Source organism: Cibotium barometz, chromosome 45 (genome assembly GCF_041138505.1).
Source record: "Cibotium barometz isolate CiBa-2024 chromosome 45, ASM4113850v1, whole genome shotgun sequence".
Taxonomy (NCBI): domain Eukaryota; kingdom Viridiplantae; phylum Streptophyta; class Polypodiopsida; order Cyatheales; family Cibotiaceae; genus Cibotium; species Cibotium barometz.
In genome coordinates this window covers 17,108,114-17,133,535 of record NC_141090.1, presented here as the reverse complement: position 1 = coordinate 17,133,535, position 25,422 = coordinate 17,108,114, and the positions used below count along the sequence as shown (strand labels likewise).

Sequence of the window (25,422 nt, the reverse complement as noted above, 5' to 3'; positions counted from 1 at the left end):
AGAGCGCTTGCAGTCATGACATAAAAACTACCTTCCATAAGAGTTTATGTGGAATAGAAGCTTTAACAACCATTCACATTTATTGAGATGGTTTGCATGAGCACCTTCGTAAGTTGGAAGTTCCTAGAGCGAGGTCCATGTCTTGTAAGAAGATATTAGGTTTCTTCCTACTCCTATATCTAGAAGGGAAATCTTGGCTATGATTTCTTTGTTCATTTTTAAGTGCAAGCAAAGACTTGTGGGGTTCACTTCGTCTTCTCCGTCGCATTAAGCATGTTACTCATGTGTTTATTTTTTTTTATTTGAGGAAAATTCACAATGTTTATGTGGTGGCAAAATTTTGTGCAAATGTGAGGTGCATTAAAAAAAAATAATTCTTTCACATTTAATGGCTGGGATTTACTTTCTTAAGACCCAAGATAGGTTTAACGGACCACACCACCCTTAAGCTAAGAAGTAGCCCAGGTGGCCAACCGAGGTTCCCATTTCTCAACCAAGAGCGTAAGTTTAGAACAACAATTTTGAGGATATACTCAATGTCTTATATGTTAAATTTGATGACCTAATGAATACAAAACCTAAATATAAATCCACAGATGGAACCCTCAAAGTTTGGTTTCTTCTATTTTCTAGCATATTTGGAACTCTTCTCTCCCGGTTCCCCTAAAAATATGTAAGTATAGCACGTGAGTCCAAATGAAGGGATTTTTCAATTCAAAATTTTAAGGTAAGTTTAAAGAAATACAATTACAGAAGGGGATTGTTTTATCAATTTTGACAATAAAAACATAACTCCTTAAAGAAAAAAGGGTCATTTTATTCATGAAAAATTCACAGATAAGGGGTTTTTATTAAAATACCCCTTGAACACATGTGATACATAGGGTTTATTAGTAGTGCACCTGTTGAGGAACTCTTCAAGGAACTCTATGTCAAGTCTAGGAGGGACTAGTTTTAGACCTATCTCACCTATTACTTATTTTTTATTGGGGACACTACTCCCTTAACTAATGTACCTATTGTGTTACTGAGATCTCAAGGATCATCTTTTAAGGTCGATTTCTCAAAGTTTAAGGGTAGACATAAGGAGGTTTTGGATACTCGTGTTACTTCTTTTGAAACAACATGCCAAGCTAATTACATGATTCTAGATAAGGAGAAGTGTGAGAGATACTAATGTACCTTCAAGGATGTGAGGATAAAATGTTATAAATAGTATTAAGCAAGTTTTTTTCTAACTTATGATGCTTAAAAGATAAATTTGATGAAGAAGTTTTGGATTAATAAAAAAATCATTTATCTTCTTCAAATTTCAAACTAGTCCTTAGAAGAAGTAAAAAACAAAGATGACTATGCACTTAGGCTCTAGATCATTTTGTAAAGAAGAAGTTAAAAACAAATGATGACTATGCTATCACACAGATGTAGTTCAAGTGGTTTGAGATTAGGACTCTGATTCATGAGGTTGTGGGTTAAAATCCCATTGAGAACACATAAGGACACCTCAAGCTTGGGGTGTAACTATGCACTTCAGATCTAGATTATTTATAAATATATTGATTCAATATTCTCAATTGATAGAGTGGTTTGTTCAAGGATTTCTTTAAAGTTTCAAAATCCCCTTGGCTGAAAGTCTCTCTCTCTCTCTCTCTCTCTCTCTCTCTCTCTCTCTCTCTCCTTATCTTTAAAGTTAGTGCGTGAACTGAGTGCCATGTATGTGAATTACTTGTCAAATACTTGAATTTTATATGTGAATGGCTCGATTGAAAGAGAAATATTACATAAATTTTGGATTATGTTTAGACTAGTGCACTTCAAATATATCCCATCAAAATAGAGACTATGATTTTGCTTATTGGGGAGACCTTTAGGGTAGAACCCAATGTACTTTACGAGCCATTTTGATAGAACCCCAAGTAAGTTGGTCATGATTGTGATGGAGAAAAACCTATAGTGGAGGTGGAGAGTGAGAAAGCTTTAGCATGAGCACTTATTTTCGATTGCGCAACCCGCCCTCCCTTGCCTCACTCCAATACTCCTATGCATAGCCCTCTCCATCGTCTCCCCCCCCAGGAGTAGTCCATGTTATGGTAGGAGCCAAATGACCAGAAGTGGATAAGTTAAAGGGAGAGGGATAGGCAAAGTGGAAGTGAGAGGGGTAGGAAATATAAGAAGATTTTGGGCTTTCCTTCCATTCCAACTAAAAGATATCTTGATAATATATGGTTTATGTACATGAATTTCTATACATGCCATTTACCTTGCTAATTATACTCTCTAATATTCTACATAGAAAACTTATTTCCTTTCCAGAAGAAGCTACAACAACTTCCAATAACATCATAACTCAATATCACACTAAATAATTAAAGCCAGTGTCTCATATTCATGTTTTTACACTACACTCCCATGCTAATTAAATAATAAAATAATATATAATAACATTATAGCCATATAAACTAAGTCAAGTAGAAAGCTATATAAGAAGTTTGAATTTCATGACTTTTTAGTAGTCATTAGTTTTTCCTCTTCACTTAAAAATCTATTTCTCTCTTGCTTCAACTCTCACACTCTCTCCCTCTTGCCCTACCTCTCTCTCTCTCTCTCTACACACACATGCAAACTCACACACACACATGCAAACACACATACATGTGCTTGTGTGTGTGTGTGTGTGTGTGCGGACGCGCGGGTGTGCATGTGTGTATGTGTTTGTGTGTTTGCATGTGTGTGTGCATGAGCGTGCATGTGCGCTGTCGTGACGTGGGTGGTGTCGCTGGGAAAGTGCAAGACTTCTAGCTGTGAGAGTAGCTTCTAATCCCAACAAGGAAACACACACACATAACTCTCCAAGGAGCATAAGACATCTCCATTTTTGATGACATATACATGTGCCAATTCACTTCAAAACATCCCCAAATTCAGCCTGATGATTGCACATAAATTGCGTTTCCAGAGCATGTCCAGTTCCAAGCATAGATTTCCTGACTTCTTTTTCCAAATGCCTCAAACCAATCACATGTAGGCACAACATAATCTTCAAAAAATTCCCACATACATGTGACCATTCACATCACATACATCAAATGACACCAATTCCATCATTTCAAGGTGTCTCTTTATCTCCTGAAAACCTGCCTTTAGATTCCAACAACTCACAAACAAAGATGACATATGGCATATCTATAACATACTCATGTGATTTTAGGAAACTCCATGACTTGCATTCCAAAATCCAATCAAGTAGAAAATAAAACCCAAATTCTAGGAATCTTATTGTATTTTGATGCTTTCTTATTCCAAGATTCTCCAAGTCCAAAACCTTCTCATTCTCCAAAACCTTAAAGGTTTCATAGGTTATACAATTTTTCAAATCGTAAGTGGTAATAAACAAAAATAAAATTCACTTATCTGAAAGTAAAAAAAAAGCGATTTTTTCTTTGATTTCGCTATTCCCCTTACGGCTGCTTCACTGCCGACTGCGCAAGGAACAGAATATATATAATGTGAAAATCATCTCCTTTGATAGTACTCCATTCCCTCTTTAATTCTAACCCCAAAAAGCTTTATATAGTAGCTGCAGATTTGATTTTAAAATCCCTGGTTAGATGACGCTCTGCTTCTCATTTTGTGCACACACCCCATCGATATGCACCCCCTTTCTGGTTTTTCTCTCTTTCCCGCAAGGAATTCGGGCGCGCATCCCTTTTGCAACTATATTATCAAAATTTCCCTAGTTCCCAATACACTGCGCCACCTTTTATGTAGCTTTAAATTTGGATATCTCCACGTAAGCTGCCACGTAAGGATAGCATGTGGCAGAGCATAGCCCTCGTAGATAGGAACGGTATGCGTAACACCATCACCCGAATCCAGCACAATACCTGTTGTCCTTCCACTGGCATACAATGAAAGCACAGCCTGGATAGCAACATACGTAGCTGGTGCATTGAATGTATCGAACCTGATTTGAGTCATCTTCTCTCGATTAGCTTTTGGATTGAGAGGAGCTTCAGTGAGCAAGACTGGATGCTCTTCAGGAGCAACTCGAAGCTCATTAAAGAATGTATGGTCCCAAATCTTTTCCATGTCATCCCAGTTGGTTACGATACCATGCTCATTAGGATATTTCAAGCTCAATATTTCCCAGTTAGATTGGACCTCATCACCAACATATGCATCTTTTTGTCCCATACCCACCATAACACCAGTGCGCCGAGAACGACCCACAATACTAGGAAACACTGCCCTAGGAGCATCATCTCCAGCAAACCCAGAGCCTCCTTGATCTGCTCATTCCGAATAAGAACAGGAATCATGGTATCCCAAGACACGATATCTCAAAAGGGCATTCTTGAAAACCAAACCTTATATCATACATGCTCTCACATTTCCATACATGTCGAGAAGGGTGTTCCCTACTACAAGGTCTACTATAAGCATAAAGCTCCATAATTCACACCACACTTATGTACAGAAGCTTCGAGACCTGACTCGGCCTCAGCTCGTCTTATTGAACCTCATTTACAATATGAACATATGTACTTAGGCATCATATAATGACTCAAGTCATGACACTTAATCCCATGCATCTGGATTTGCATTTAATGGCCTCATATGCATGGTTTCACATGATAGACGTGCCATGGCACGACATCCACCCCCTCTAAACCTGCACATCCTCTGGTATGTGCCAAATCATCATCAAGATCCACATATAACTGGATGTCATCTTCATCTTCTACATTACCAGGAAGATCATCCACTTCGTCTTCAACCATATCCATACTATCACTGTCAAGCCTCTCATCCTGAGTCTCCTGTGAATCAAAAGGATCACTGTCATGCCTTCTTTTAAACATCTTGATTCTTTTACCTGCCACAAGATTCTTTATCTCTGTTCCATCAAGCTCACACAGGGTATACGTGGCATTTCCATGCACATGCTTGACAATGTAAGGGCCAAACCATCTTTTTTGCAAATTTTCTTTGAACAGTGAACTGGTTATCAAGGCTACTATCATACATTAGGATCCAATCACCTTCTTCAATAGGTTTTGGCCGGAGTCAGTGTCTTCTATCAAATCTTTCTTTATTTTTCAACCTTACATCTTTCAAACGAGCTTTAGCAAGCTCTACATCTTCAGGCCTCCTCTCTAGCTGTCTTATTCGCAATGCAAGGAGGTCTTCCCTGTTCAATCCTTTCACCCAGGGCAATACATTCCAAGTCGGAACTACTTCTTCAACTGGCATTAGTGGCTTCTGACCATACATTAATTCTGCAGGCATGTATCCTGTCTCACTGAGCTATGAGTTGTACGGTCAGCCCACAAAGCATATGGTAGCAGCCTTGGCCACTCTCGCATTCTTTCTCTGCATGCCTTAGCCAAAGCTTTAATGATTGGAGGATGTCCTCGCTCACTTTTACCATTGCCCTCAGGATTGTAAGCACATGTTAGGGACAGTTTGATACCAATTCTAGAGAAGAATTCCCTTGCTTCTTCAACATCTAGCTCACCCCTATCAGCTGTTATTTTCCCAACACATCCATACTGGCAAATCACATCTTCCAAGAGAAATTTGCATATTGTTTCCGTACTCTTTGTTCTAAGAGCACGCCCCTCTACCTGATTTGTCAAATCTTCTCTTGCAAGTGCTATATACCGCATCTGCCAAATTCCCAAAGGCATTGTAACTAGATCCACTATCCATTTGTAGTGTATGGCAGGTGGGTAGGTTGGTTGCAAGCCATCACGATGCCGCACATTTGAGTACATTTGACATACCATGCATGTTTCCACATATTGGGAAATATCCTTGTACATTCCTTTCCACCAATATCTTTCCTTTATTTTGGTAAAGGTGGCCCACACACTTCGATGTCCAGCCCAGAGACTCTCATGGAATTCTTTCATGAGCTTCCCTTGAGTCTCTTTATCACACATGACTCTCTGTGGCATAGCATTCCTCTGCTTAGGATGCTTCCACAGGTACCCATCCTTTAGAAAATACCCATATGCTTTTCTGCGGATCCTCTTAAATTCTGAGTCAGACCAATTTTCCTGTCTTGTCAGAGTACTCAAGTATTGACCAATAAGCAACCAATCTCCTTCATACATTTCCTCAGTAAAAGACTCAAGTGCATTTGGGCAAGTATGGTCCCCTTTTGCATATGCAATAGTGTAGAACTTTGTACCTACATCATCAATGTCACTAATCATCCCTTCTTCATCTTCATACCTGGCTCTTGATAGCATATCTGCACCTGGGTTGTCTTTTCCTGCAATATGCTCAAACTCAGGATTTAGTGACTTGATATAGGCAATCCACCTAAGCATAGCAATATCTGGGGTGGTGCAGCTCGCAATCATCCCAAGGAGTGGCAAGCAATCAGTTTCCACAAGTACAGATGCCCCAATAAGATATTCTTTTTCACATTTTAGAGCAGTGACTATTCCCCATAACTCTCTCTTGATCTGCGGATATTTTCGTTGTCGAATGCTTAATACCTTTGCTCCAAATCTGATTACATACCTATGATCATCCTCATCATCTTGCCCTACTGCCCATCCTATCCCAGTAGGACTAGTATCAACTGTAACAATCACAGGCTTGCCACACTCATAATCTGCCTTCCTTAGAGTAGGTGATGATTGAAGCAGATATTTCAGCTTTCGCATAGCTTTAGTATGTGCTGCACTCCACAAAAATTTTTGATTTTTCCTCAAAAGTTGATAAAGAGGATCTGCTACATGTGCATAATGCGGGATCCATATAACATAAAAGACACATGCACCAAGAAATCTCCTCAGCTCTGTAACATTAATGCATATCTCTTTCATTCTTTGTATTGCATCTATCTTGGCTGGACAAGGTCGGCGTCCACTAGTACTACAAAGATGTCCCACTATTAGCACTTCACCAACCCCAAACATTGATTTCAGTCCGAATAAAGTAAGATTCACCTCTTCAAGCCTGGATAGAATCATATCACATTCCTTTATATGATTCGCCACAAACTTGCGGCACCCCTTCGAATCCAAATCCCCATCTTTGTCTTTCTCATCACAGCCTTTTATTGGCACATCATCCAGAAAAGGCATAGTTATTTGTGGTATGAAGTCTCGCAAGACTTTATTCATTCCATTCATCATATGCGCCACTGAGTTGGTGGCTCCCTGTGGTGAGGTACACATCCTTACTAATCCCAAAGGAGTTTTCATTGTGGTCAAGTCTCTGCTTTGTATATCCAGCTGGAACTGATCATATCCCGAATACAGATCACCCATAGAGTATATAGCTTTCCCTGCAAATGCTTCTGCAAACTCATCCACAATCGGACCTGCTCCCACATTCCTGATTGTGACTTTGTTTATAGGTTGCATGTCTTGAATGAAGCGCAATGTTCCATTTTTCTTTGGCACAGTAAACCATCTGTTGGAATATGGAGCGCATGATGGCTCCAAAATTCCCATCCTGATCTTTTCTTTTAGTAATTCCATCAGCTTTGGTAAGTGAGCCGCAGGTTCCAGGGCACATGTGGTACAGTGAAGATCACCATTGGCGCTGTTACACTTGGATCAACACAGCCTATCTCATGCAGCTGAAAAGCAAAGGATTTTCCATGTTTTACAAGCATCTCCTCAAAGCATTCCCTTTCAGCTGGCAACAGAAAATCCTTTTCACCAATCTTCAGCTCTTTTAGGGTTTCCTGTGTAAACTTATGCCCAATTTTCTTCGGATCTCTGAGATTCGGTTGCATAGAGGCTTCATCTTATTTTTCCTTGCTTCCTGGTGGCAAAGGCAAGGCAACTGGTTTCACCTTCTTTGCAACTGTTTTGTACTTTGTATCAACATGAGCATCCATCTCACAATTCATGTTTTTACATTCCATCCCCTCAAATTCCCGGATTATATCATACATCCCCACAGATGACACCTCTATCATCTCATTTCCACCCTGTAAGCATGCTCTTCCCATATCAAAAAGCACATCCATAGTATCCACAAATGACACCTCATCAAGCACCCCTGAAATAAACTCATTCTTCTCCAAAAGACCACACTGCTCAAGACTTTTTTGTTCATTTTGTACATGTCTACGCATGCCACGCTTCAAATCCTTGCTTTTTACAAAGACCAGTGACCCATAGCTAGAAAATCCCTGAAAATTTGCTGAAAAGTTATTTACATTGATTGAGTCCTGCGAGAACTCATTTTCCCTTGTACCATTGGAATCCCGCTTTACAATGGCACCTGGCCAAAATCCCTCATCTCCTTGTAGTTCATGAATTCTCTATTTATCTTTGGGAGTGACTGTGCTCGAAGAGACTCACGGTTCCTTTCATGGTTAATGCAAACTGTCAAGAACTAAACAGCTTTCTTGCCATCTTTACTCCTTATTCTTGCATATGCCGAGCCATCATCCAAAACTTTTGTTTCCATCCTCACAGCTGTAATGTAGGGTTGCCCAAGGATGAGGGGATACGATGACATCTCCTGAACAAAGAAGTTCTAATCATCTTTCACATCCCCTATAGTTACCCTTACATTTGGACATGCTGCATAGAGCTCTCCAGATGAGTTATTAGCTGCTTTAATCATCCACCCATGATCTACATCCATTGGCCACTTACATTTGTTGTAGAGATTTTTAGCCATAAGATTTATTTCAGACCCATGGTCGATTAGAGCGACATACGGCTCTTCCAAGTCACCTATCTTGACAAGGGTTTCAGTGGTGGTCCTTGCCCAATGGCTCCTGGAGTAATGACTCTTTGTAAGAACTTCTTTTTCATCATCCTCTTCCACAAAGCGCACTTGTCGTGCCCCTTCAGCAGAGTGATTACATTCCACCACATTTTCTCTCTCTTCTTTTTGCTGTACCTGTACTCCATGAGTCTTAGAAGTGCTTGCCTCCCCTTGTGATGGAATAGATTCAATTATGGACTATCTTTTCCTTCGTATAATATCAATTATCTCATCATGGAATTCTTTCTTTGCAATCCCCAAAACTTCCCCTAATGTAAATTCCACCCTGTTGTTTAGAATCCTCTCTTCAAGCACCTTTTTGAGATCTGTTGCGGCTTCAATATCAGATTGAAGCTTGTAGAGTGGACTCTTCCCTTTACACTTCTCCTTCTCATGCTTCATTTTTGCTGGCACTTCTTCCATTGATACTTCCTGTGGAGGTCTGCTATGCGGTGGAGGCATATGCGATGGCCCAGGATCCTTCTTTTCACTACCACGAGTGACCCTTTTTGATGGCCCTCCTTCCTCATTTTCCCTCTTACGCTTTTCCTCTACCTGTGCCTCATTATTCTGGCATTTTGCTATGTAGGCATGAACAGATAAAGAATCCACAGGCTCTTCCCAGCCAGTCTCAAGACGTATACAATCACTTGCCTCATGCAAAGCCTGCTTAGACACCTTCTTTGACGCAATTAGTTCCATTGTTGATGGCCAAAAATCTTCATTCTCAGATTCCTGCTTTGATTGACCAACCTTCAACCCATAGGTTGCCGCCTCAACCATAGAGATGGCATGTCTAGCGACCATGTCCTCAACCAGTTTTTTCATCCCTCCTTTTCCAAAGTTTGTGTTTAATGGAAGACCAGTCTCTGTAAGGTGGATTTTTCCATCTTTGAAAAACACAAGTTGATTTCTGAGGGCTTCTTTATAGCTAGCACAGTCTTTCTTTGCATGTTCTGGGTCATCACACCATATGCATCTGAATGTAAACCCTTCTTTGCTTTGAGGCCTTTGCATAGAAGCCTGTCCTAATGGTAGCCCTTTTTCCTCAATCCTGGACATCTTCAATTTTAGGTCTCGCATACCCTTAATAAGCTCATCCATCGGCCCTTCTACCTTTGGGATTGCAGCAGCTGGTTTTGGTAGATTCTCAGGGATAACAACAATTATAGGGGTTGCCGAGCTCATCACCATTTTATCCCTCCTTCGCTGCCGCTTTGCTAGCATGGTGACCGCATCCTCGACATCATTCGAATCATTCTTTAGCCCCTGCTCTGTATCCTTATCCTCAAGGAGGATTTCCAGTTTCTCTTGGAGATCTTTCCCAGCTGCTTGTAAGAAGAGCTCTATTTTTTCTCTGTCCAAAGTTGTGCGCTCTATCCTTGACAGCTGGGCATAGCGCTTCTCAAACTCTCTTAGCAACTCTGTGGCTGAAATTCCCATTTTGGGTTTTGTGACCCATTCCAAGAAAGTTCGTTTGGTCACTCGCTCGGAATCCTCCATGAAATATTCATCCTTTAAAGCAAGCTTGAACTCCTCCCAATTTCTGCCACCATGTGCTGTCTGCAATCCTCTTATGCGCTCTCTTATTTCAGGAACACATACCAGCTCAAAGCTTTGAACCATATCCTCCTCAGTCACCCTGTTTAGCTCCATTTCCTTTGTGTAATTGCGCAGGTACTTTGTGATATCCTTACCATCAAATTGATCCACCTTTTTCACAATTGATTGCAGTGCTTTGGTCGTCGAAATTTGTCCCCTCTCAGCAGCTTGCTGCTGTTGCATATACATAGTAAACATCTGAAACATTTGCATAACTCTGGGGTCAAAATGAACCCCATGACCCTCAGGATTCTCAGCCATATCTTCCCTGTGTATTTCACCACACTCTCACCCCAGCAGTTTCACGTCGGGTTCACCAGAGCTGTCGTGACATGGGCGGTGTCGCTGGGAAAGTGCAAGACTTCTAGCTGTGAGAGTAGCTTCTAATCCCAACAAGGAAACACACACACATTACTCTCCAAGGAGCATAAGACATCTCCATTTTTGATGACATATACATGTGCCAATTCACTTCAAAACATCCCCAAATTCAGCCTGATGATTGCACATAAATTGCGTTTCCAGAGCATGTCCAGTTCCAAGCATAGATTTCCTGACTTCTTTTTCCAAATGCCTCAAACCAATCACATGTAGGCACAACATAATCTTCAAAAAATTCCCACATACATGTGACCATTCACATCACATACATCAAATGACACCAATTCCATCATTTCAAGGTGTCTCTTTATCTCCTGAAAACCTTCCTTTAGATTCCAACAACTCACAAATAAAGATGACATATGGCATATCTATAACATACTCATGTGATTTTAGGAAACTCCATGACTTGCATTCCAAAATCCAATCAAGTAGAAAATAAAACCCAAATTCCAAGAATCTTATTGTATTTTGATGCTTTCTTATTCCAAGATTCTCCAAGTCCAAAACCTTCTCATTCTCCAAAACCTTAAAGGTTTCATAGGTTATACAATTTTTCAAATCGTAAGTGGTAATAAACAAAAATAAAATTCACTTATCTGAAAGTAAAAAAAAAGCGATTTTTTCTTTGATTTCGCTATTCCCCTTACGGCTGCTTCACTGCCGACTGCGCAAGGAACAGAATATATATAATGTGAAAATCATCTCCTTTGATAGTACTCCATTCCCTCTTTAATTCTAACCCCAAAAAGCTTTATACAGTAGCTGCAGATTTGATTTTAAAATCCCTGGTTAGATGATGCTCTGCTTCTCATTTTGTGCACACACCCCATCGATATGCGCCCCCTTTCTGGTTTTTCTCTCTTTCCCGAAAGGAATTCGGGCGCGCATCCCTTTTGCAACTATATTATCGAAATTTCCCTAGTTCCCAATACACTGCGCCACCTTTTATGTAGCTTTAAATTTGGATATCTCCACGTAAGCTGCCACGTAAGGATAGCATGTGGCAGAGCATAGCCCTCGTAGATAGGAACGGTATGCGTAACACCATCACCCGAATCCAGCACAATACCTGTTGTCCTTCCACTGGCATACAATGAAAGCACAGCCTGGATAGCAACATACGTAGCTGGTGCATTGAATGTATCGAACCTGATTTGAGTCATCTTCTCTCGATTAGCTTTTGGATTGAGAGGAGCTTCAGTGAGCAAGACTGGATGCTCTTCAGGAGCAACTCGAAGCTCATTAAAGAATGTATGGTCCCAAATCTTTTCCATGTCATCCCAGTTGGTTACAATACCATGCTCATTAGGATATTTCAAGCTCAATATTCCCCACTTAGATTGGACCTCATCACCAACATATGCATCTTTCTGTCCCATACCCACCATAACACCAGTGCGCCGAGAACGACCCACAATACTAGGAAACACTGCCCTAGGAGCATCATCTCCAGCAAACCCAAAGCCTCCTTGATCTGCTCATTCCGAATAAGAACAGGAATCATGGTATCCCAAGACACGATATCTCAAAAGGGCATTCTTGAAAACCAAACCTTATATCATACATGCTCTCACATTTCCATACATGTCGAGAAGGGTGTTCCCTACTACAAGGTCTACTATAAGCATAAAGCTCCATAATTCACACCACACTTATGTACAGAAGCTTCGAGACCTGACTCGGCCTCAGCTCGTCTTATTGAACCTCATTTACAATATGAACATATGTACTTAGGCATCATATAATGACTCAAGTCATAACACTTAATCCCATGCATCTGGATTTGCATTTAATGGCCTCATATGCATGGTTTCACACCATAGACGTGCCATGGCACAACAGCACGCACACGCGTTTGTGTGTGTGTGTGTGTGTGCATGTGTGTGTGTGCATTTGTGTTGGTGGGTGACTGCTACTAGATCAACCTAAAAGTGTCTTTGGGTTATACACACATCAATACACCAGTTGGATACACAAACATACACAAAAAATAGCATATCGATTTACAAGAGATTGTGTGTGTGTGCATGTGTGTGTGTGCATGTGTGTGTGCATGTGTGACTGCTACCCGATGAACCTACTAAGTGTCGCTAGTTATGCACACAACAATACACCAGTTGGATACGTAAACATGCATAGGAAAACACAGAAAACAACATATCAATTTACAAGAGATTCCGCAAAAGAAACGGTTATACAAGACAGATCGACTTGTGTATATTATATGATTGCCAACATAAACAAAGAAGACTTTAAAGGCGGATTTAGAGAATGGTAAATGAGAATGATATAAAGAAATGATTCAAAATGATCCTAGTTTGATTAGCACACACACATACATGTGTTTGTGTGTGTGTGTGTGTGTGTGTGTGTGTGTGTGTACATGTGTGTGTGTGTGTGTGTGTGTGTGTGTGTGTGTGTATCTGTGTTGGTGGGTGACTGCTACCCTATCAACCTAAAAGTGTCTCTAGTTATGCACACATCAATACAGTAGTTGGATACACAAACATACACAAAAAATAGCGTACCGATTTACAAGAGATTGTGTGTGTGTGCATGTGTGTTGGTGGCGGGTGACTGCTACCCGATCAACCTACTAAGTGTCTCTAGTTATGCACACAACAATACACCAATTGCATACACAAACATGCATAGGAAAACACAAAAAACAACGTATCATTTTAGAAGAGATTGCGCAAAAGAAATGATACAAGACAGAATGACTTGTGTAAATTATCTGCCAGCATAAACAAAGAAGACTTTAAAGACAGATTTAGAGAATGGTAGACGAGAAGGATATACGAAAATAGTTCAAAATGATCCCAATTTGATTAGCACCACCCCGGCTAAAAGTAGCCTGTGTATAGAATTTGATTACATCTTTATATTGTTTAATGCACAGTTATAGAGTGGTATAAAGATTCCCTCCTGCTCTCACTACAACAGAATGAGGGTTTAGCAGCAAAAATTGATTAGCACCACCCCGGCTAAAAGTAGCCTATGTATAGAATTTGATTACATCTTTATACTGTTTAATGCACAATTATAGAGTGGTATAAAGATTCCCTCCTACTCTTACTACAACAGAATGAGGGTTTATCAGCAAAAATTACAGCGCTTTCATATTTAGAAGGGTGCAGAGATGTCAGGCCTATATCGTTGTTAAACACGTTGCTATTTTCATTATATAATGGGTTCGCTACTACTAAGCATCGAAACTAGCAGCACTTTTTCACTACTCGACAGCGATATTGCGCTGCTAGTTTGATGCTAAGCAGCAAACATATTGCATAATTAAAAAAAGTTGGGGCAGACTGGGGAGTTTGCGCATAGGACTCCCTAGTCTGTTGCCCCAGCTCTTTTTTTCCTAATGTAGACACAATATATCTAACATAACTTCACATCATCATGGACAAGTGTAATGTAAAACTTACAAATACCAAAAAGAAAAGAAATTTACAAACCATGGTTTTAGGAATGTCAAAATTCAATTATAATACTTAGCGAATTACATAAGTGTATATTTCCAAAAAACTCATATACAAGATAAAGCATAATAAAAACCTATGGAGGTAGGGGATATCTTGATCTTATGCTCTGCGCGATTGGTATTGTTCCTTGTGGCTCTAGCCCCTTCGCTTCTCACATTTCCATTGCTATCTATAGCTATGTTTGCACCACGGTTTCAAGTTATATGATCTTAAAACACAATAAAACTAACACAAGTGATAATTAGTTTTACAGAAACAAAGAGGTTTAGGGTTTAGGAATGAACTTACTTGCCATGCTTACCAAGCATCTCCTCCAGTAATAACAATCCATCGTTCATCTTGCACTCTATCAAATAGAGCTTGCAAACCTCTTTGTAATGCAAAATCATATTTCTCTTGCGTAGGGGGGTGGTCCACTGCTATAAGCTACAGTTGTACAAACACGTGAACATTTTAGAAAGTTGTTATTTAAGATAACCTTCTTTAACTAAAAGATAAGATACAATGTGAGGCTAATATACACTTACAAATATTGTCGGGATATGGACTCTTCCTTCACGTGTAACATCACGCCTTAAGTTATTTGTCATCTATCCAAGAAAAAGCATAAATACTTAAAACTCTTATGCATAGGAAGCTCCCGGCATGCCTTGGTTGCTATCGGCATGCATAGGAAGCTACTCGCATGCGTAGGTTGCTACCGGCATGCCTAGGCTGCTACCGGCATGTGTTGGTTGGCATGCGTTGGTTACTACCGGCATACGTTGGTTGCTACCAACATGCGTAGGAAGCTACCGGCATGTGTTGGTTGTTGCTACCGGCATGCATAGGAGGCTATCGACATACGTTGGAAGCTACTAGCATGGGTTGGTTGCTACCAACATGCATTGGAAGCTACCAGCATGCGTTGGTTGCTACCGGCATGCGTATGAAGAACCCGACATGCATCGGTAGCACCCGGCATGCATCGGTTGCTACCGTCATGCGTAGGTTGCCTACGGCATGCATAGGTTGCTACCGGCATGCGCTGGAAGCTACTAGCATGCGTTGGTTTTGCTACCGGCATGCATTGGTTGCTAGTGTTGCTTGCTACCGACATGCATAGGAAGCTACCAGCATGCATAAGATGCTACTAGCAATGCTTAGGTAGCTACCGGCGTGCATAGGTAGCGTACCCGGCATGTAATGGGAGCTTCTGGTGCATTCCGATAGCTACATGCATGCCTAGGTAGCACTCACCTACTACACAATCCTTATGCATAAGGCTCATGCATAGCATTCCTAGATTGCATGAGGCTATGCATTCATAGCCCTTGCATAAAGCTGTATAAGCCTCATGCATAAACCTTATGCATAAGCTGTCGCATACATGAGGCTTATGCATTAGCCATATGGATAAGCTTAATACATACACCTCATGTATGCAGCTTATGCATGAGCTTATACATAAGCCTCGTGTATGCGGCTTATGTGTGAGGCTTATGCATAAAACTTGATGTATCCATCTTATACATTAGCCATATACATAAGCTTTATACATAAGACTTGTGGATAAAGCTTATGTATCCATCTTATACATTAGCCATATACATAAGCTTTATACATAAGACTTGTGCATATGGCTTATGTATATGGCTTTATACATGGTACTTATGCATACGGCTAATACATAAGCCTCATGGATAAGCTTATGTATAAGGCTATACATAAAGGCTTATCGCTAATGCATAAGCTTACTATATGAGACTTATTCATCACGCTTTATGCAAAAGTCTCATGCATAAACCTTATGTATAAGCCTCATGCATGAGGCTTATACATTTGGTAATGCATAAGTCATGCATGAGGTTTATGCACTACCCTTATGTATGAACTTATGCATAAGGATAATGGATACGCTTTATGCATTAGCCTCATATATGAGGCTAAGGCATATGGCCACCTCTAGAGAGGAGCTATGCTATCCATGTAAGGGAGAAACAATAATAAATCCTAAAACTTACAAACCCTATAACATGTAAAAGTATAAGAGAGGAAACATAAAAGGGAGAAATCTCTTACCTTATGGGGCTTGTATGTGTGGATAACCTACAAAACCAAACCAAATTTAAAAAAAAAGTATTAGTAACCCTAATCTTAACCCTAATAGAAAGCATATACAAAACCCTAATCTTAATAGAAATCTTAATGAAAGATTTTATCCTAATTTACTGAATCTTTCTTTTTCCCTTCTCATCGAAGCTTGACCCTAACCCTAGTTTCTAAATAGAAAACATAATAGAGAGCTTTGATGGAGAGCTCTCGATCAAATCTCTTTATTAGGGTTTCTATGTAGAAGCTAGGGTTAGGGTTAAGCTTCAATGAGAAGGAAAAAAGAAGAAAAGAAAAACTTAAAAGAGAAAAAAGAGAAGGAAAATACTCACACAAAAGCTTTAATGGAAAGCTTGTTTGCATAGGAAATGAAGGAAAACAATATATACATACCTTGCTTGAGCTTAAGGAGAATAGGGTAGGAGAGGTAAAGTGAAAAACAAGGCAAAATTCTGTAAAAACAAACTCAGAGTACAAGTTTATAGTATTCAAAAATAAAATTATGCAGTCGAAAAGAAGCGGAAAAAAGAGAGGATATTTTTACAGTATATAGCAACATTTTTTCGCTATTATAGATGTAGCTGAGCAGCGCATTACTGGGCAGCAATATTGCACTGTTGAGCAGTAAAAAAGCACTGCTTAGCAGTGAAAGATCGCCTGAGCATCTGTAAAACCCTTGATATTTTCCTTCCAAAAACGTTGCTACGCTCCCGATGTGTCATAGTGTCTAAGCATAGTTCATTTACATCAATAATCACCCAATTAACTGGATGGACCATAGTGTTAAGTGCGTCAGAGTGGGCCATGGCTTTGACATTTCGACGATATTCCACCTCAGTGGTTGTCCGGCCTCAAGATTGTCATGATCAACACCTCGCATTCTTGGTGGGTCAGATTTCCAATCTGATGACTCGAACCTTCAATCTTCCCCGATGTTGTTAGTACAATAGAGTTAATCACTCGGAGATAGGGACCATGTTAGATGATCCTTAGCATCCTCCTTAGCCTGGGCACATTCCTGATTTCAGACTACATATAACAATACCATTTAATCCTACTATACAACCTTAGTGCCCAAACTCTTGAACCCAGTGAGGCACGCACATCCCTGATAGAGACATAGGAGTACAGATCCTCTTGGGCATTCTCTTCTCAACATTGCGCTTTTGAGCAATCCTAACCCTGACAGGCTTAGGTACATTCTTGATTCCATAGGTCTAAAAGATCTAGTCTTTGATCATCATTGTCAGGAGGAGCAGGTGGGTTTGGATTGTTCGGGCCGGGTGGAGCTGGGGTGAGGTTGGGGAGGGGTTGATGGTTCAGGGGATGTTGTTGCTACAGAAAGGTGTCCATCCTCCTCCACGCTCAGGGTTTGGGTAGGTTGGCTGCCACAATGGCAGTTAGAATATGCATGTAATAACAACCCTACCGGATTGTTTGCATGAGGTTACCCTATTGCTGGATTGCTGATGGGTGCAGCTTTGTGATCTATGTTTGGGTAGAGGCAAGTTCGACGCGGAGGGTCACATTCTTGGCCTCTTAGCTGCTGGAAATGGCCAACTGGATTTCTTCGTGTGTTTTGTTGGGCTTCTTTTGCCGAGTTACGGGCCTCTTCCTTGTGACCTTGGATTTGATATCATCAACGTGAGCTTGCATTTTCCCCTTGTCCTCCATGGCCCGCTCTGTTGATGTTGGTGGTTGTAGGCCATCTTCATGGTTGCCATCTTGTCCTGTATCTCGTCATAGTTCTTATGGAGGGCCCACCACATGCCACTTTTAGGAGGGCCATGGCTGAGACTTCCCTTGATGTGGCTCCCCAACATATGGCACCATGGCGAGTTGGTAGGTTCTGCATGTCCTTCGGATCGAGTTCCTAGATAGGCCCAGGGCGGTTAGTTTGGCATTCTGCTCTTTGTGTCCAGAAAGTTGATTTGTGTTTTTTCCTTAAGGACTTGGTCTTTGAGCGAATGTAGGAAGCCAATGAAGTAGGCGACAACTCAGATTTTTGGTTCCCTAGCCATGGTCACCTCCCTCTATGCATCCCGCCACCTCCTCTCTCAGGGTGCTGTTCTCTTTCTAGAGTCACTTGACGGTGTCTTGCAGCCAGAGCGTCTAGGCCTCAAATTGGTGGGTGGTGAACAGATCATCCCCTTTAAAGCATTTGGGAATGGTGATGGGTGAGCATTGGGTGGAGGGACCCGCTAGGATGGAGACCACCACCAACTGTGTCGGGGTGACTGGGGTTGTTGGGGGTCTGTCAGCGGCTTCGTAGATGGTAGCTTCACTAGGACATGCTGGTTGTTTTGTTTGGAGAGTTGGGAGAGGCTAGCACTAGCTTGCGCTTGACCTGGGACACCATGGTCGTGGATTGGGTGCATCCCATTTCGGTGTTCAGGCTGATGGTTCTCTCTGAATTGGCCACCTCGACCAGGTTTTGCACAGTTTGTGCCTCCAGTTGTGGTTCTAGAGAATTTGGCACTTCGGCTGGCTGAGGCGAATTCTGCACTGGCTTGTCACCGGAACGAAAAGAGCATTTTGAGCAACTGGCCCATCTTAATATGGGTCTGCGAGGCGAGTGGCTTCCTCTTACAGTTTGGAAAAGGAGATGGTGACCAAAAGTAATATCCTTGCCTTTATCCACCTTCCGGATTCATCCCATGGCCGCCGAAATGTGCTACATTTGGTTCTGTAGCCCAAAAGGGTTCTAGGAACATCCTATAGCAGAGAATGGTGGTGGCGTTCTTGTGGTTATCTTGGCTTATGTTCTCCACTAAAGCAGTTGCCAAAATGGTGGTGGTGTTCTTGTGGTTATCTTGGCTTATGTTCTCCACTAAAGCGGTTGTTGTTGCCAAAATGGCAGACCATGTACTCATGCTTGGCTGGGGGGGTGATCTCTGTCAGGTTGTCGAGGGGAAACTTCAACTCCTCGACCACCAAATCTTATGTTGGCTTTGTCTCGATGCCGCGTGCAGGTTGATGGCCATGCCCATGTGTAGTTGCTTTACTAGGTCAGCATTCTGAAATTATAGGGATCTGTATTAGATATCCAATGGTTAATTTGAACTCTCAATTGCACCAAAATACAGTGATTAATTTGAACCCTCAATTGCACCAAAATACAGTGATTAGTACTGATTAATCACTAATTAGAAAATTAATCCTCTATTTTGTGTACAAAAAACAGAGTATCGGAGAGTCCAAATCTGAGGCCTTAGAGTTCAAATGAGCTCAAATCCTTTCAAGGCCATTAGTAGCAATTAGTCTAGTAGAGAATTAAGCCAAGAAACACAAGATTTGACCCAACATTGAATGCTTAATCTCTGTTTTACCAAAGTCACCTGCAGATTTGATTAAGAGCTTGGATCTCACTGTAGACTTGATCAAATAAAAAATTATCTTCACTAACTTGTAGAGCACCCTTGAAAACCCCTAGGGCCAAGAGGAAATAGAGCCATTCCATTTGGTGTAGACAAGATTTGCAATTCTCCTCAGAAAAAAGCCGTTGGCAAATTAGCAAAAATTGGCTGCCGCCGTAGCGGCGGTTTGATGATTTGTTTGAATGGGCTGAAGCACAAGGCTTGTGGCTATGTGTGGCTAAAGTGGTTTGGGCCAATTTTATGTATGAAGGGAGAGAGAGCTCCTCCACTAGCTGGGGGTGCAGAGAGCTCTTTGAAAAAGAGATAAAAACTTAGTTATCTACTAATCGTAAATAGCTAAGTGATTAGCAAGATAATGGGCTCATAAACTTGATGGATTCTAGGCTAGACTGTGATACCATGTTAAATTTGCAGCAATGTGATAAGCTATGGTGGATCAAATGCTAGAATCAACATCATTAGAAAAGAGATTAGATGATAATTAAGACGTGACTAGTGAGCAATTAATTGATAGCTTAATGTAGGCATGGATAATAAAAAACCAACAAATTCTCATTAGGCCAATGCCTCAATTTATAGGGTTTACATCCAAGCATCTAATCCCACTGATTTCTCCCTGATTCACTCCACCTCTTTTGCTTGATTCTCTCCACCTCTTCCCAGAATATCTCCACACCTCCTAAATCTCCTCATGCTACCATTTAGTTGGGTGGATGACTTTATGCCTGATTTATGCATGTTTATGCATAATAATTATCTAGAGAGATCTTATTGTTTTTACAATGGTATTAGAGCAATCTCTAGTTAATTGTTGTTATTTTTTCTTTCTTACTGCAATTTTTGATATTTTTTGAAGTAAATTTTAATATTTACTGAATAAAAATTTATTTTGTTGATTTATGTTGATGATTTGCATGTGGATTGTCAATATGGCAATTGGAAAGTATGTTTCTTCTATTCAATGGACGAATGGACGTTACCTACAGGTAAATTTTGTGAGTTTATTGCTATTTTTTTCTATTTTTTGTGGTTTAAAAAAAGCATTTATGGAATTTTTTACCAAAATACCACATATTTTAGTGCAGATATTTTTGGTAGAATGAATTCCCTGAATTTCTATAATTTTTAGGATTTTTTCCTAAATTTTTAGAAATGTTTAGAGCATTTTCATGGGTTAAAAATATATTTTTAATGCATTTTTTGCGGGTTTGGATATTCTTTCAAATTTTTGCCAAATTTCTGCTGAAATGCAGGGTGGGATAGTCAATTGATGCATGGAGTGCTCTCCTGTGTGCGTGGATTTCTCTTCTCCTCTCAATTCTGAATTTTCCTTCTATTTTTCTCCTGCGCGTGTGACCGTCTCTTAATAGGGACATTTTTATTGAACATTAATCATAATTAATATTTAATTATGATTAAGCAAATTAATTTTTGCTTAATCCTCCTCTCTTAACAGAGAAGAAGGGGGTGGAGAGAGAAGGATAGAATGGGTTGGAGTAGCAAGGAGAGGAGATTGGTGTGAGGAGAGAGGTCTCCCTCATGTTTTTCAAATCGCGCACGCGGGGGGGGGGGGGGGGGGGGGGGGGGGGGCGTTGCAGCCTGCGGGCGAAAATCGCCCCCCTCCCCTCCTTTAAAAATATGTTTTAAATTTTTTACTTAAAGCTTTTATTTATAAAAAAAGTGGTTTTTTTAATTCCAAAAAAAAGCTTTTCAAAGTTTGGAAAAAAGTGGAGAAAATACAAAATTTGGAAAAACAATTCTCTGTATATTTCTAAAAATTATTTTCTTGAAAACTCTTGGCTTTCCGCATTCCCGGGAAACCTTTTGGCTTTCCAAATTCCGGGAAATCTTTTGACCTTTCAGATTCTGAAAACTTTTGACCTTTCACATTCTGATTTTTTTTTTTGTCTTTTCATTTTCCCGAAACTGTTGGCTTTCCATATTCCGGAAAGCCCACAAAATTAGAAAATCCATTAAAATTGTAAATTTTCATTAGATTTGAGAACTCTTGGGCGAAACTAGAAATTTCGTGAATGATGGGATTCTTAGGAGAAATTAGGAATATTCTAGAAATTATTTTTTGAAATCCTAAAAATTGGTATTTTTAAAATATTAATGGTATTTTGGTAAATTTTTTTGCTAAATTTTTTTTGAAAAAATATAGGTTTGAAATACCATAAGGTTTGGTGGAATTCAAAATTATCATATTTTTAGGAAAAAATCATGAGAATTCTTTTTCTCGAGAATTTAATGTTTTCAAGGGTTATTTAATGTTGAAGTATGTTTTCTCATGCTGACATTGGAGAGATGCCGGTTATTCACATACTATTAATACGATTGTACCTTGTATTAGTAGTTATTTCTGTTTAGATTAATTTTGTATTAGTAGTTATTTCTTTTTGGATTAATTTTGAACGATGTTTTCATGATTTTTTACCATTGTTTAGCCATTATTTCTGGACACGTTCCTTACTTTCTACAATGATGGGCTAGTATTTGCGTTCAAAGTGTGTCTCACCTTTGACACTTTTCCATGATAATTTATTTTGCACTTCTTTAAGTGTGGTCTATACTTAATTTCCTAAGCCTAAGACAAATTCTATCATGGGTTAGTTGATGTGTTTGTTTTGGTGGATTTATTGAATGTTTTCCAAGTTTTATATGAACTCATCAGGTTCTGCCTAGATCACTTGTGTCTAGGGGTTTTTTATTGAGTGCTACACACATGTATTTCACTTGCTTACTTTGGAGTTTTGTTTGAACGACACTACATTCATATACTCCGGATTGATGAGTTGGCCATCAATTTTAATGCTTCTTCTGGTATGATTAATGACTATATTAGATGTCATGCATTAATTTTTATGATCAACTATGGTTTTCATGGATTCGAGAAGCTTCTATGCTTTTATCCATGGTTTTATAAGGATCATTTGATCTTTTGGATAATTTCATGTGCTTTGAAGGTAGCATTTGCCTTCATTTTTTGCACGTAATTTTAGACTATGTTCCTTGTACTCTTGTACATATTCCAACTCGGATACCTAGTTACTTATGTATCTAGGTGAGTTATTTTTCTACCCTAACTTTATTGTGTTTTGGGTAGTTATCATTAGAAAGGCGCCAATAATTCAAATTCTTTTTTAATGATGTACTTGGAAAGAGTTATTCCTTGATGTATTCTCAGGTATATAGAGACAGGTTTTAGTATTTGAAAGTCTAGAATAAGGCCATTTTATTTTTTTTATACAGGATTTTATTCATATTTTCTAGACGGTATACAAGGGAGTTTCAAATTGGTAAGGTATGTATGGGTGGTATCATGGTGGTATGGGATGCTAGCGATCCCTCACATATATTATCTTATGGGATAACTTGGGCTCAAGATTGTTGCTTTGCTTACATCACTTAGCATGTTGACCTCAACATTCAAAGACAATCTCATTTTCTAAATTCATTTAAAGTTGTTGTGTGGGCATTCTCTAGATAAACTTCTTTTATCTATAGCCTGCATGTATTGATGAGTGTAATCTCGTCAGCATTTTCACTTGTTGAAATCTCTTTCTTTAGAGTTCAACGAGTTTATCTTGTTGTGTTCTGATTAAGGAAATTTAGATTTTTCCTTTGTTGGCATTTCTTTCTCTAGTTTCGTACTTTAGGTGATTTATACATTCAACCTGATGGTTTACGGATGGACATATGTGACTCACCGAGATGTTGATGACTCTCTATGTTGATATGGGTAACTCGCAATGCCAATAATTCCATGAGCAGATGTGGGGTACATCAGGCTGTCGATGGATACCTGGTTCCTACTGTTATAATGCCATGTTTTCCTACTTTATTCTGAATAGTTTACATTGAGGAAACTACTTTGATTATGAGTTCCTTTGATCATCCGCCACAGAGACTGATGGGAAAACAGAGCGTATGAATCAGATTGTAGAGGATATGCTTCGTGTATATGTCTCTGGAAAATCATCAAATTGAAAAAAATATCTTCCAATGATGGAATTTACCTATAACAGTTTTAAACATACGGCTATTGTTTTTAGTCCGTGCATACTTATGTATGGGTATCAACCCATGGCACCTATTGATGTCAATCTAGGACATCGAGCTTGATGCATCAAGGGATTTCTTACGTGATATGCAGGAAATGCTGACCGAAACTCGGGATTCTATCAAGAGTGCTCAAGATAGGGCACGGTTTTGCTAATAGAGGACGCTCAACTTGGTCTTTTGAACCAGGAGCGTTGGTTTATTTAAAAGTTCCTAAAGATTCTCAGACTTTGTCAAAAGGAAAATGCTCGAATTTATCTCCTAGATATGGCTGTCCATTTTGATTTATACATCAGATTGGCATGGTTGTGTATGAACTTAAACTACCTCCACATGTTAGAGTTCATCCAGTCTTTTATATTAATAGATTAAAAGGGAAACTGAGAGGTGAGGATCTAACACAATTACTCCTCAAGAACTCGTTGAAATCCAAGAATTATTCTATGTTCCACATGAACCTGATAAGGTACTTGAATTCAAGGAAAGAAAACTTTGTAATTGACTAATCCCTGAGGTTAAAATTAGGTTCCAAACGAGTGTTTAGATCTACAAATACATTCAATCCACTACTACTTGTGCTACTCATGTGCTCATCGACATCAGCATCACCGATGGTAGGCTCATCCTCACGGGTAATGGCCTCAATATCTATATCTCCTATCTCATGATCATCCTCCTCTCTCGTATCACGGTCATTATCACCTCCATGGCCATGATCATCCTCCATACACTCCATATTCATAAATGTACTATACATCACTTTGGAACGTGGCATAATAGGTATGACATGCCACCATCTGTTATTATTCACCATTGGTTGATAGACAACCTAATTCAAACACAAATACAATCATGTTACTTTTCTTGCATCGAAGGTATCAAATATTTAAAAGTGAGTACTTTTATATGTGTGTACAGTACCTGTTCACATTGTTACGGTAGTACTAGTGTGTCCTTCTTACTTTGCCAAAACTTTGTGGAGTTAATAGTTACAAAGCCACTTGCATGGTGTTTGTTGATTGTTGCATTAGAGCCTCTTTCCACCACGTCCTTAAACCACTTTACATCCAAAACATACACAAAGAAGCGTCGAAAGTCAAGCTTAATAATATCTTGGATTATGCCACAATAATCATCCATGGCTCCATTGGCTCCCTCAAAGCTAGCAATGACGCCGCAATCTTGTGTGTTTCTCTTATCATCAATCCGTTGTGTTCAAAAATGCTTGCCCTGATACCATATAGCATTGAACATAGTGCACTACACCAAGACAAAATCAATTAAATAAGCAATCTAAATTATTGAAAGCTCCTAACTTATGCATAACATTCTATATACCGACCTTGCTCATGCATCCCCTAGCATACTCCCATTCTTCCATTGTGATATGCATCCCCTTGTCTTTCTCTGCTTTCTCCATTTCGTCAAGTAGCCAATCCACATGAATATCCTTTGGAAGTGCTCTTAGATACGGAGGGTATGGCACACGAGATCCGTGGTGTGTATGAAAGAGGGCCCTTTCTTCTTGTCTTCTTGCCTTCGCATCCTCGTATCTTGTCACCCATCTTTTCATCACATCACTATTAAGCACACAATAGAGGTTGATATTATTAAGCAACTCCGTGTCTATTACTTTGTTGCGTCCTTTCCCTTGAGGCACAATA

At 39.8% G+C, this 25,422-nt stretch overlaps 1 protein-coding gene and 1 pseudogene across 1 annotated transcript; both read right to left on the bottom strand.

The window, feature by feature from the left end:
- Positions 1 to 3,714: 3,714 nt before the first annotated feature.
- On the bottom strand, positions 3,715 to 4,381 carry LOC147612503 (uncharacterized). The gene is made up of 2 exons (XM_086783512.1): positions 4,363 to 4,381; positions 3,715 to 4,289 (listed from the first exon to the last, which is right to left on the bottom strand). Exons 1-2 carry the CDS (start codon positions 4,379 to 4,381, stop codon positions 3,715 to 3,717), a joined length of 594 nt encoding a protein of 197 aa, XP_086639638.1.
- Positions 4,382 to 11,636: 7,255 nt separating this feature from the next.
- On the bottom strand, positions 11,637 to 19,192 carry LOC147612502 (uncharacterized; annotated as a pseudogene).
- Between the last annotated feature and the right edge of the window lie 6,230 nt (positions 19,193 to 25,422).